Source organism: Pieris rapae, chromosome 10 (genome assembly GCF_905147795.1).
Source record: "Pieris rapae chromosome 10, ilPieRapa1.1, whole genome shotgun sequence".
In the NCBI taxonomy this organism is placed as follows: Eukaryota; Metazoa; Arthropoda; class Insecta; order Lepidoptera; family Pieridae; genus Pieris; species Pieris rapae.
Genome location: NC_059518.1, coordinates 476,372 through 489,777, shown reverse-complemented (window position 1 = coordinate 489,777; position 13,406 = coordinate 476,372). Strand labels below are relative to the sequence as shown.

Genomic DNA, 13,406 nt, shown 5'->3' with positions numbered 1-13,406 from the left:
TTTTTATCACTTCTTATTTATATTTCTAAGAGTTTCAAAACGCCATATGCTAAATATTTATTTTCCTGATATTTGTCCATTTTAATTTAAGAGTTAGCCATGTTTTACCGTCTCCATGGCTCAAACAAATATTTGAAATAAATAAACTTAATAGGTAAGCTTATAAATGTATTACGTCTAGTTAAAACAAATGACTACTTTGTGAACTGGCAATAAATTGTATTTTTTTTTATTGTATTAATTACTAGGACCTGGATGACCGAGCTTAGCTCGGTATTTTTTTTAATAAATCGTGTTTTTTGGAAATTTTATTTAAGTACGAATTACATACTAATAAAATTATGAAATATGAATATAATTATCGAATAAATATAATTATATTCATATTTAAGTTGTTATTTGACTGACATCTTTAAACGAGCAATTCTATGTTTCAGTTGATAAAACACAAATAAAATGATATTTTCTAGAAATGATTCCTAGCTAAATCGATTTATCGCCCCTGAAACCCGATTCCGAGATTCCAATTATATATATATATACAAGAATTGCTCGTTTAAAGATATAAGATAATACTCCTTATTGTCTCTGCAGAAAACTCGTCTTTGAAAAATAAAAATTATTCAGTGCAGAGAGATGAAGTTATTGTGAAGATACATGCTTGTAACTACTCCACATATTTTTTGGTCATGCTCTATCCCACCTAATCCATTTTTGGCGACGGATAGAATAAAATCTCTTGGTTCTTTACACTCATATTTGATAATTCAATATAACCTAAATAAATTAAATAAAACCATACAAAAAATATTAAAATATACATGTCTATATTTAAACCATAATATCAAATAGCTTTTTTAATTATTTTAAAACCTGGAGTAAGTTAAAATCTTAAGATAGGATATTGGCATAGCTAAACTGTCATTTTCATACAAAGGGATATACAAATTCATACATACACCGATCTCGCCTACTATAGCTTGTACCGACAGATGGCTATTACAATCCGTCGATTGGTTATTGGTACACTTTTATCAATAATTGGATTAAGATTTCTATTTCTGTGGATTGAGATAGGTTATTGGGTTTGGGCGTTAGAGCCACACTTCGTGCCGATTGGGTTGATCTCCCCGTATAAAGGAACTGAAATGTGTGTATAAAAATACATTTGTGATGTTAGACTGGACAGTTGCAGTAGAAATTGTCTCAGATTCCTTAAAAACATTTTCAAAGTAATGTCTCCAGCGTTCTAGTAACAGCTCTGAGTTGGTTAGCCAGCTAATCCAGTGGTCAGCCAATCTAGGAAATCTTCAGGCCTGAGAAGATTCCTTAGAATAACTACACAAACGATACTGGAAAACGCCAATCGGCCACCAAAATTTACGTCGCAAGTGAAGATGGAACGGACACCCTTTTATATATATTTCTATAATTCCATACAATATTGGACTCCAAAGCGGAACGGAGGACGTTTAAGGACGGACCCTAAACAATCCTGGCAATGATTGGTTGTGCCGAGGCATAGCATTGACTTGGTCGATAGATGTGTGACTCAAGAAAGAACGAGATGTCGAAGCATTATAAAATAAATAGTTCATACTCTTAATAGATTCACTAATAGGTAGTAAGTGGTAGATCACACAACATTTTTAAAATTTATGGCAAGGAAGCAATATATTGAACAAAATTTAATTTATTCATCAATCAACCTTTCCACATTATGTCTAATGATTACTGAACTAAGTGATATATATTATATTTAATGTATAAGAACGATTCTTCAATGTAGGCAAAAATATTTCTTCGAATATTTAGACTAAAATAGAAAATATTTCACAAAATTCCTATAAAACAGGGCAGCGTATTGCAATGTTAATAATGATGAATAAAAACTATGTTTTATGAACACATGGTGTAAATGCATTTCAGTAGGTACATTAAGGCTCAAAAATACTATTCCTCTAATTGTAAATAAAAATTCAGAAATATCAGTCAGTTAAACTAGTTCATTTATTCACAATAAATAACTTAATGTACGATATTTTTTTTTCAATGTTTGTTGTTTAATGATGGGCGACAACAGCAGCTGGGGCGTATGCGGAGGCAGCGTGAGCGGGAGCAGAGTTGCTGACGACGGCGTTGAAGCCATTGTGTGCATCAGCGGTGTACTCTACGCGACGGATTGAGCCATCAGCTTCAACCAGGGAGTATTCACCATGTACAACATCTCCGTCGCGGCTCTCGTGCTGGGACTTGTTGTCACCGGTGTGTCCGTCTGCTACGGAGTAGGAGAAGTCGTAGCTGGGGTGTGCGTCGTATTCTTCGTGTTGGGCGATGATGGCGCGGGCTGGAGCAGCGTGGACTAATGGGGCAGCGTGGACGACGGGAGTGGCGTGGACAATAGGAGCGGCATGGCTGATAGCTACAGGGGCAGCGTGACGGACAATGTTTTGGGAAGAAATGCCAGAGGAGTATTGGCTGGGGCCAGAGTATACCAAGGGAGCAGATTGGTAGTAAGGTGAGGCCACAGCAATTGGTTGCTCATGGCGGACAATACTTTGTGAAGATACTGCGGACGCTGGTGAGTAGTGAGCAGCTGGAAGGAGACCAGCAGAGGCCACCGCCAAAATAGCGCTGATGCCAACAATCTGAAATATCAAAACAATATTATGTAGTTGTTATTAAAATAGCACTACTATAAATTTCGATTGATGAGAAATTTGTAATATAAAAATTAAACTACATATTTTCTTAAAACTTTGAATAAAAGCTCTATCGATTTCAATATTATTAAAAAAAACTTACTTTGGAGAACATGTTGTTTGTAAGGTTGTTGTTCGAATGATAATCATAATTTGCAAAAATCAACTTTTATACCGAAGTGTCGTTTGAACTTTAAGGTCGGCAAGTTTTTTGGACTACTTTTGATTTCGTAAACTTGACTTTTGACTGAAAGAATTTATTCTTGAATTAGTCTACTATATTTTATTTAAGCGTTTATTACTAATAGGTTAGGCTGATTGAGGTTCAAGTTTCACCAATTTTGAAGTAAAGATTACAGAGTCATTGCTAGCAATTAGAAAGCTCATAGTCAATATTGTAGATTAGCCATTATTATGGACGTAATACTTATCTACTAATCTTAAATGTAGTCAAATTCTATAAAAAAAAATATTTTTCTATGTTAGTCTATGAGTTTTTCAGTCAAACTGTTAGGTTAGTAGTTAGAAAGACTCTGGTTGCCGGATATACCTCTACGAGAGATCTCAATGCATCGGATAGTATGTATTTATACTCATTAAAATCTTCCTGCATAAGTCCCAATGAATACATAGTATGAAAGCATCATTAAATGTTTATTTAAAGAAGGCATATTTCAGGCCCAACAAAATATTCAATGCCGTGTACAAGGAGTCTGGTACAGCACAGTTAACAAATGGAAGATAGACCGCCCCAGAAGAAGAACCGTCGTAGACATCTCCCATGACGGCCATGATGATTAAGGTGAAGATATTGAGTGCCCGCCGTTCAAAGATAAGGGAACTGTAGCTGTACTTGAGACTATTAGTTGAGATTATATTGAAAAATAAAACCAGTTTCTATTCAATTTTCTTTATTATTTCATTGTCAGTTCAATTTGCGACCGTGCAGATCTATGTTCTACTATATTCCATATTACATATTACTCTTGTTTATTCCAGTTAATATTATAGCTATGATATTTTATTGATAGTGTTGGTTCAGCGTATGACTCTCATCCCCGAGGTCGTGGGTTCGATATCTGGCTGTGTACTAATGGACATTATATGTGCGCATTTAACACTGGTTCGGTGAAAACAACGTGAGGAAACCGGCTTGTCTAAACTAAATAGTAGACGGCGTGTATCATAGGAGGCTGATCACCATGTAGGTCTATTAGACAAATGATCATAAAACAGATAGGTCGGGGCCGAAATCTGTGGCCAAGATACGAGAAGGCCATAAAAAGGTTGTAGCGCCACTATTGTTTTTATTGATATTTTATTAGTATACCTTAATGTAAGTGAATATGTTGTGTAACTTTGTGTAATGTTTTTTTTTATAGTATAATAAATTTATTATAATCTAATAATACCTTTTAAAAGTTTTATTCATAATTTATAAATTAAGTCGATTATTTCCCTCAAAATGATGTATGGCGTAGGTCAGGAATATTTTTGTTGCACTAATTGTTATGCCTGGTGTATTTATTTATGAAAATTGAATCTCTTATAGTATTTTCTCACTTAAGATAATGTTACCATATCGCATACTTTAAATTTAATTTAGGGCATTTTCATGGTATTGTAAAATCATTTAAGTTATAAGAAATAATAAAAAAACATTGTCGCAAACCTTTTAGCGTATGGGCCTTAGATTTTTGTAGCTGTTTTGTAATCATTTGTATTTTCTAAAAGGCGGGTAGGTTATCAGGTTTCTGTGGGTGACGCCGTCGTCTTTTTTAAGTCTAAGGCATTTTGGTCTCCTCACGATGTTTTCCTTGTCCGAGCGTTAAATGCTCACATAGTCGTTTCGTGTACATACGGGGACCAAACCTATGACCTCTGGGATGAAAGTCACAAACTCAGTATCTCTGCCACTATACCTTAATAAATTTTAATATCTTTTTATGTTATCATGATTTAAAAGACATGATTTTTCTGCTCATTCGATGGGGCTGTAACTTCAATTTCAATAATATTCATTCCAGTCTACTAATACCGTAGTATAATTTACTTGGCAAAAGTTAAATAAACTCGCTATTAGAGACTAAGAAAATTGTTGTGCTTTAATCCATCAAAAATATATTTAATGTCAATAATGCCATACCAAAAACGGGAATTTGATAAGGTAGTCAGGTTACTTAAGTATAGTTTAGTCTCTAAATTTGTCATATATTCTACCTTATATATAGTACCTATAGTACCTATAATAGAATAATTAATTTATTGCATTGATCTTATTTTTTAAATTTCTTCATTCGTTAAAAATTTACTGTGTATAGAACCTGCTGGTTTTAATGTTATTAAAACGTAACAAATTAGAGTTTATTTCATTTATTTAGAATAAATAACGTTTAACATCGATCTTATTCTAATACTGTTATTAAACTAATCAGTGGGCGTAGGCGGGTGCGGCGTGGTGGGCGGGCGCAGAGTTGCTGACCACAGCGTTGAAACCGTTGTGTGGGTCAGCGGTGTATTGAACGCGGCGGACTGAACCATCGGCTTCGACCAGAGAGTATTCACCGTTAACGACGTCTCCATGACGGCTCTCATGCTGGGACTTGTTGTCACCGGTGTGGCCGTCGGCTACGGAGTAGGCGAAGTCGTAGTTGGGGTTTGCGTCGTATTCCTCGTGTTGGGCGATGATGGCGCGGGCTGGGGCAGCGTGGACAAGGGGAGCAGCGTGGACGACGGGAGCGACTATAGCAGGAGTGGCTTGGTAGGCCAGACGGGCGGGTGCAAAGGCCTGTCCGTGACTAACGATGTTCTGGGAGGAGACTGCAGCGGCAGATGAGTAACGAGCGGGAGCAGCGTATGAAAGAGGTGAGGCATAAGAGGCGGTGTTGTAGGCAATGGGAGCAGCTACGGCGATAGGTTGTTGGTGACGGACGATGTTTTGTGAGGAGACAGCGGAGGAGTACCGAGCGGGAGACGCGTATGCAATTGGAGCAGATTGGTATGCGACGGGAGCGGCTACGGCGATTGGCTGCTCATGGCGTACGATGCTCTGTGAGGAGACTGCGGAAGCTGGAGAGTAGTGAACTGCTGGACTGGCCAAAAGACCAGCGCTGGACACCGCCAACACGGCGCTCAAAGCAATAATCTGGAGAGAGAATAAAAAATATGTTATATATATTGAAAAGAAAAGATTAATAAGTTTTATAATTATTTTGTAAATGGTTTTTAATAAATGTTAACTCACTTTAGAGAACATGTTTATTGGTTTTTTCTGTGTTCACTGATGCATTGAAACTGTAACTACTTGCTTAAATACTAAATCATGTGAGCCATTGAGCTGTCGAGGTCAGCGGGTCAGGTTTTCGGGTAGAACAAAACCAGTGCAAATTATTTTTAACTGTTGGTACATGTTTCAAAGTCCTTTGGGCGTGTACTTTCACTATTCCAATAATTTGCCTGAATTCCGACGGTATTGATATTGAAATCCTGTCTCGAGTGCCATCTAAGGTCATACTTTGTAGAGAAAAAGTAGACTATCAGATTTTGAGACAAAGTACAAGTATAGAACCCGGCCTTATGTTAGTTTGAAAAGTGAGTCTCATATAGTCGCATTTAGGCGCGGTTTTACTTTCATTAATTATTAGTTCTAACCGGATCTTTACTTTCTCGAGTATAAATAAATAATAATACCTGCATCATAATCACTCCCATCTTCGAACCTTTTTGAATATATTACGTATACCATCTTCGGCTATATATACTATAATTGTTTTTTGCTGTATACAATCTATGTTAGCTGTAGGATTTTACGAAATAAATAAATAATAAAACAATAGAAAAATATGCTTCATTGTACTTTAAATATCGCAATCGTTACGTATTTTAGTATTTACAAAAACATTGTAACATTCTCATCCTTCTAGTATCTAGTTCTAGTAAAACTACATGAACATCACCACTTTAGTGTAGAAAATGTTTATTGCACATTAGAACTCAATATGTATTCAATCTCTTTGGCGAAGTCTTCGTTTCCTGAAATACCTATACCATAATTTTTTGACATACAACACCTTTTGTCTTCAGTTACCGTGACCACGCCCGCTGTAAAGCACGCGAAACTTCGGTTAAATTTAAAATTATGTTTAAATAATTATAAGTTTACAATAATACATAACTTCAATCCGTTAAAAAAGTGTTTTACACTTTTTAATAGATTTAAGCCTCAAAACTTTGTCTTAAATATGTATCCAGTAGTAAGTTTCCTCTAAAAGAAAGTCTAAGGAAGGCTTTCTGAATATCTTACTAAGATTCTTAGCTATCCGTTTACCCCATTTACTATTAAATCTTCAATGTAAAAGCAAATTTGCAATATTTTGAATGCTTATACATTATAATGAATTAGTCGATACACTATGAAACCGGTTCCTCGTACAATAGGAAGTAGTAATGTTGTGTAAGGTCAGTAAGGCAGAAGTCACTAACCCATCTCAATCCATAGAAAGGTCATTGCCTCGCATGAAGATGAGTCATGAGCGAGAGGTTATCTGAAGATGTTTTTGATCTACAGTCTTATGTAACATAAATTGTAAGATTTTGTTTGTGTATTTTAGGTAATATCAATGTAATAAATTGCGGTAGCTTGCAGTGAAAGTGTTGAACTTAATTAGTATTAAACTTGCCTTCTCTTCGGTTATGCCTCCTGAATTAACTTCAAGTGAGTACGACAAGGCCGCTGAAGCCACTAAACCAATACTGCCCGTATTGGCCTAGTGGCTTCACGCGTGATTCTCATCCCTTGGGTCGTAGGTTCGATTTCCGGCTGTACTCCAATGACTTTCTTTTAACATTCGCTATGGTAAAGGAAAACATCGTAAGATAAGATAACCGGTTTGCCTTAGACCCAAAAAGTCGACGGCTTCGGTCAGGCACAGGAGGCTGATTACCTACTTGCCTATACCTTAACAAATGAGCATGTAACAGATACAGAATTGTGAGGCCCAGACCAAAAAAGGATGTAAGGTTGCCTTGACAAGACCTTTGGACCTTAAGTATGACAAGGCTTACCAACCCGATTTCAACATCCACGTTTGCATACATTATTCTACAGTGCTATCTGCCTTTTACTCATACCCGATCGATGAGCGTTGGCCTAGTGGTTTGAGCTTGCGAAACTCATCTCTGAGGTCGCTAACTCGAACAGCGTTTGTTAGACACAGAAGGCCTCACCTACTTGCCTTTTAAAAATTAATGATCACAAAACAGATACAGATATATAAGTACAATGGAATTTCAAATGCGTTCCTAATTGGGGACATCAGTTCTACGGATATTATGTAATCTATATTGAACTTCCATTTAAAAAAGTAAGGTACATAATAACTATTGCAGAGTGCAAAACCAAAACGTATAGCGACACTATTTTTATAAAGAACTTACATAAGTTTTATTATATTTATGACAACGTTTTATTATTCAATACATATATTATCCAATTATAAAAGAACCATTGCTTATGTATATAAATGTATTAGACAATAGTCTATTATAGTATGAAATTAAACAAACTGAGCTCATCTCGTCTTGTCAATCATTATTATACATTCATGCTAACGTCTCAGTGGTATAAGCATATTTATTTTAAAATGTTGAAAGGAAATTTTGAGTAAATCTGTGATACAAACTATGAACGTGTGATAAGAAAATTAAAACATAAATATCATCATGTTCTTAATAGTAAGTGCTTGTGAAACTATTTGTAATTTTGGACTAGGACGCTTGGCATGTTTCGTTATAGGCAAGTAGGTGATCGGCTTTCTACGCTCAATACTAATCAATTTTAGTTTCTAAAACATGCTAGTGTCCTTGCAATGTTGTCATGAAATTGAGTGTTACGCACAAAAATCCATCTGCCCACGGCCGTATATTGAACGCATTTGCTGAATTCAAATTCGAACAAGGTTATTACTTATTTACTAGTTATGAACTGCGGTTTCGCACATGTAAATTCGGTAGTCTTAGCCTTCTTGTCAATACATGTGTATCTGTCTCCTTCACTCACTCGCTGTTTCTACTATAAAAAATAGATATATCCTATATTCGAGTACTACATAATAAGGATTATATTATGTCTTTATGCTAACCATTAGCTAACAGCCTTCGGAAGAAAGTCCTCCAAATTCTTACACTCGTCTCTCATCCCCCCATCAACTTCCAAACCTAAGCTATCCCATTTATTGCATCTTACCAGGTTTCTGGTGGGCGTCCTCTCTTTTTTTCCCCACTGGGCCTTTCACAATAAGTGGTTTTTTTGACCTATTGGTTATCAACTTTTATATTATGATATATTTATATATTATTTCCTCGTTCTAATTATAAAAATCAATTATCCATTGATTTGAAAAATGTATTATTTTCAGATTATACTCACAACCATACATCTGGTGAAATCTGATCAAAGTTCTCCTGAAGGTTATACAAGATATCCTTTTCCAAATAGGATCACCGTTTACCGATCTTTAAGGCAACCAAAAGCTAACAATGAAAAGATGCAATACGCTCCTTTGCTCCTAAATCCCCCAGAAAATAACCATGACTATACAGCAACCACTAAATATTATGAAAATACCAAAAATTATGAGGAGGATGTTCCCCATTTGGAACCACGTTATGATGAAGATTTTCGCCCAAATAAACTTTCGGCTTTTGTACCAGGTTATAATTTAGACTTACAAAGAATTCTGGAAAAGGAAAGTAGAACGGAACAAAATGTCAAGGTAATGATTGAACGTATTAAAGTTTTTATGTAATATAAAATATATGTAGTGTTATTATCTATATAAAAAATAATTGCTCTTCATTTGTTTCGCTTAAACTCGAGAATTGCGGGACCGATGAGGCTAAATTTATTCTTCTGAGTAAATAAAAATACTAGAAACGACAATAAAAACTTTTGTCTATTGACATAAAAAGATGTCCCTTAGCCATAAATTTATAGAAGCAGAAATTTGTGTTTCATTTTTACGTATTTTTCGGACTGCTGGGATTTTTTCCCGTGGAAGTATCAACTAGGTACGTTGCCAATTTATTTCCTGTTAACAATTAAAGGTTGAGAACAACTGTATTTTGTATGACACTTGGGAACGCAGTAAGATCGAAACTTTAGTATATTTATCTTGTCCGTCATTTCTTTGGTAAAGATGTAAAATCGAGATATTTCCTAAATCACTAAAAATAGACGTATATTGATGTGATTTCGTAACTAATAACAAAAAACAATAACTAAATATTCCTATGAATGTAATAAAAGTTACACGGGGTAAGATTAAACACTTGAAGATTTTAAAAATTATCCAAATTTACGCACCCCACGCACTCTGGGCGGCTAACTTCCTTTCTATAATTTGGAACAGATTTAACAATATGCTATTGATATGGTAGAAAAATATAGTTTTTGCTGGTAACTAATCAAAGGCAATAATAAATAAGTACAACTCTACTTATCTCAACAAAAAACCGTTCAATCTTCCTCCCACTTACTTAAATTGAAATAAGTCCGACGTTCAATTGATGTTTCAGTCCTTAAATCATTAATAATGTTAAATATCATTAACATATTTTTTTCAGGTCAAAAACCACTTACCCCATATCCTAGAATATAACATAGATAAAGAAAGACCTAGAGTTCCATTTAAAAGTAACAATATTCAGCACGATGTCATTTCCATTCAAATGGATAGACCGGATTTTAAATATAAAGAAGAACGCCGATTAAACAGAAATAACATCAAAGAAAGCGATACAAGGTGACTTTTATTCAATCCGTATTGTATTGTTACGGCTATTTTAGAACAAAAATTATGTATCATGTTTTTTTTTAATAGACAAGGCAAAAGACCTATCCCGTGAACATGAATATGAATATTTTTTTCATTCCTATAGTACAATCATTATAGATATTATTTATCTTATCTTCTGTTTATTTCAGACATCCCAAGAACCTGTTAGCCATGGAATCAAAAGATATTCAACCATATCTTGTTGTTAAAACGCCTCGTCTTCATCTGAACGTTGCACGCGCATACAACTTTGCGTTTATTCCGCATAAGGCGTTACCTCACATAAGCGAACTGTTGTTACGAAAAATACCTTCGCAACACGAGAAAAATATTCACAAAACTTTCTTAGCTTCACATTCTAATAAAAATAATTGTCATTCACCACAACCATATTTGTAAAACAAATTTCATACTTATATAACTCCCATTCATAAAATTATTATTTATCTGTTTATTTTACAATAAATCTTAAGAGTATTAAGTATATAAAATTATAACCATCTATCACTAGAAAACCAAATGACAGACAATATTTAATAATTGCGCCATTATCTACTGGTTTTTAAATGTAGATCAACCTTCAGATAATCAGAGAAGTGTGCAATTTGACCGGATAGGTCGGTTTGCCCAACAATTAAGGCTTTGGAAGCTTGTCATCTAACTTTAGATTGTTTATTATTATTATTACAGCTTTACTAATCCATACAACAATTGGTTAATTTACATTCTTTAATATTAGTATTAGTTAAGTTAGTTTAGGCTTAAAAAAATAAGTTAGTTTATTTTTTAGTGGTAAATTTTTTATGGTAAAAGCCTCCTCCATATTTTTCAATTTCTCTTTTTCCCCGCTAGTTCTATAATGTCGACTATCCATATTTTCTTTTGTCGTCCTTTACATCTCCGTCTAGTATGTCCAAATAAATGGCATGGACTGGACCTACTGGACCTACTTTATATTGTTATCATGTATCAATATGTAATATATTTACTGTATATGTTTATTGAATCGGTGTCATTTAGATGAGGTGAAAACTACTTTTACAAATCATTATTAATAGCTTATATATTTTGTAGTTTGTAATTAACTATTGGGATTTCTTGTATATATTCTTTGAAAATAAAATGATATTGTATATTGAAATTAATTATTCCTTTATTATTTTAAATAAATAGTCAATAATCATTTGGTCAGAGCTACTACTAATAGTAAATTCTTAGTGGTAGTATTGGTGAGCGGGTGCAGCGTAGACGGGAGCTTTGAGGAGGACAGGTGCGGCCTTGACTAGGGTTGGGGCGGCGGTGGGAGCGGTGTTGTGGACAACGGCGTTGAAACCACTGTGGTCATCAGCGGAGTACTCAACGGTTCTGATGGAGCCATCGGCTTCGTGGAAAGAGTAGGAGCCCTTTACGACATCACCATCGCGGACCTCCTGTTGCTGCTTGTCATCACCGGTGTGAGGGTCAGCCACGGAGTAAGAGTACTCGTATTTGGGGTGAGACTGAAATAAAAAAGATATAAAAGTAAGTTATAAAGTTTCTAAATGGAAAAATAATACCAAAGTTGTATTACTGTAAATAACTTACGATTTCTTCGTGAGCAAGGACCTTAGCGACGGGAGCGGCGTAGTGTACTGGGGCAGTTTGGTAGGCCACTGGGGCAGCATGGTAGGCAACTGGGGCGGGTGCAGCGTGGTAGGCAACTGGGGCAGGGGCAGCGTGGTAGGCAACTGGAGCTGGAGCAGCATGGTAGACGGGAGCGGGAGCGGCATGGTAGACTGGGGCAGCCTGGTAAGCGACAGGGGCGGCAATAGCCAACTTGGCTTGTGGCTGGTCATGACGGACAATGCTCTGGGAAGAGACGGCCGCAGCGGAGGAGTAGTGAACGGGAGCTGGCAGTAAACCAGCTGACGACACTGTCACCAGGGCGAACAGAGCTACCAACTGAAAGAATGTAACCGTTAACACTTAGAAACGGATAACTAGTATCTTGTAACCAAATAAAATAAAATCTAAATTATTTTTAAACTTACTTTGGAGAACATGTTAATTGTTTTTGTTCTGTTAGACGAATGATATTTTTTCGATATGTCGATCATATTTTATAGGTTGGCTTCTTGTGTTACCTTGCCTGAGGGTACTCCAACGGAATGTATTACATAGATTACTTTCATTGACATGCCTACGCGTGACGCATTAGTCAACATAAATCAAACTCAGATTAGTAGATTTCGTATATGTGACCATGAACTTTCCAATATCCATAATACATTTAGAAAATGAAATGAACTCATTGTTTGTGATTAATTTATATGATAAAAGGAGAAAAGAAAGGAATAAAGACACAAGATGCAGAATAAAGCTTAAGATCAATTAATGTAGCGGACGTTACAATAAAATTAATACAGTGGAAATGGGCGGGGCACATTACAGAAAAAACTGAAAAGTGAACAAAAAAGTACTAACTTGTGCTCAAGGTACAATTAACGAAAAAGGGGCAGATAACTTAGAAGGTGGCTAGACAGAAAAAATCTGGTAGAAAGCAGCACAGCGGGATTTGGAGGAGGCCTTTGCCAAAAAAGGGCAAACATATATAAGAAGATAGAAATTGTAATAATAAAGTAAAAGTATCTGAAAGAAGTAAAGGCCATTATTATTATTAATTTGATAAAATATCTTTCGCTTGGTTTAAAGTAAGGTGAAAAACATGTATACTGTACTCTGTGTGAATAGAACTATCAGCGAGCTTGCTTCCTGCCTCCACCGGATGCTAACTTTATTACTGGTATAAATTGATGTAATTTTTGCAAAATTGTTTATTTATATTGTTTGTATGTGCGACAACATAAATTTATATTCTTCAAAATAAAAA

The 13,406-nt window shown here is 35.4% G+C and overlaps 1 protein-coding gene across 1 annotated transcript; it reads right to left on the bottom strand.

Annotated features, from left to right (window-relative positions):
* Positions 1-1,986: 1,986 nt before the first annotated feature.
* LOC110997823 (cuticle protein-like) lies at positions 1,987-12,624 on the bottom strand. The gene is made up of 6 exons (XM_045629837.1): positions 12,568-12,624; positions 12,122-12,478; positions 11,755-12,036; positions 5,947-5,973; positions 5,177-5,847; positions 1,987-2,124 (listed from the first exon to the last, which is right to left on the bottom strand). Exons 1-6 carry the CDS (start codon positions 12,577-12,579, stop codon positions 2,064-2,066), a joined length of 1,410 nt encoding a protein of 469 aa, XP_045485793.1. The 5' UTR covers positions 12,580-12,624; the 3' UTR covers positions 1,987-2,063.
* Positions 12,625-13,406: the final 782 nt, after the last annotated feature.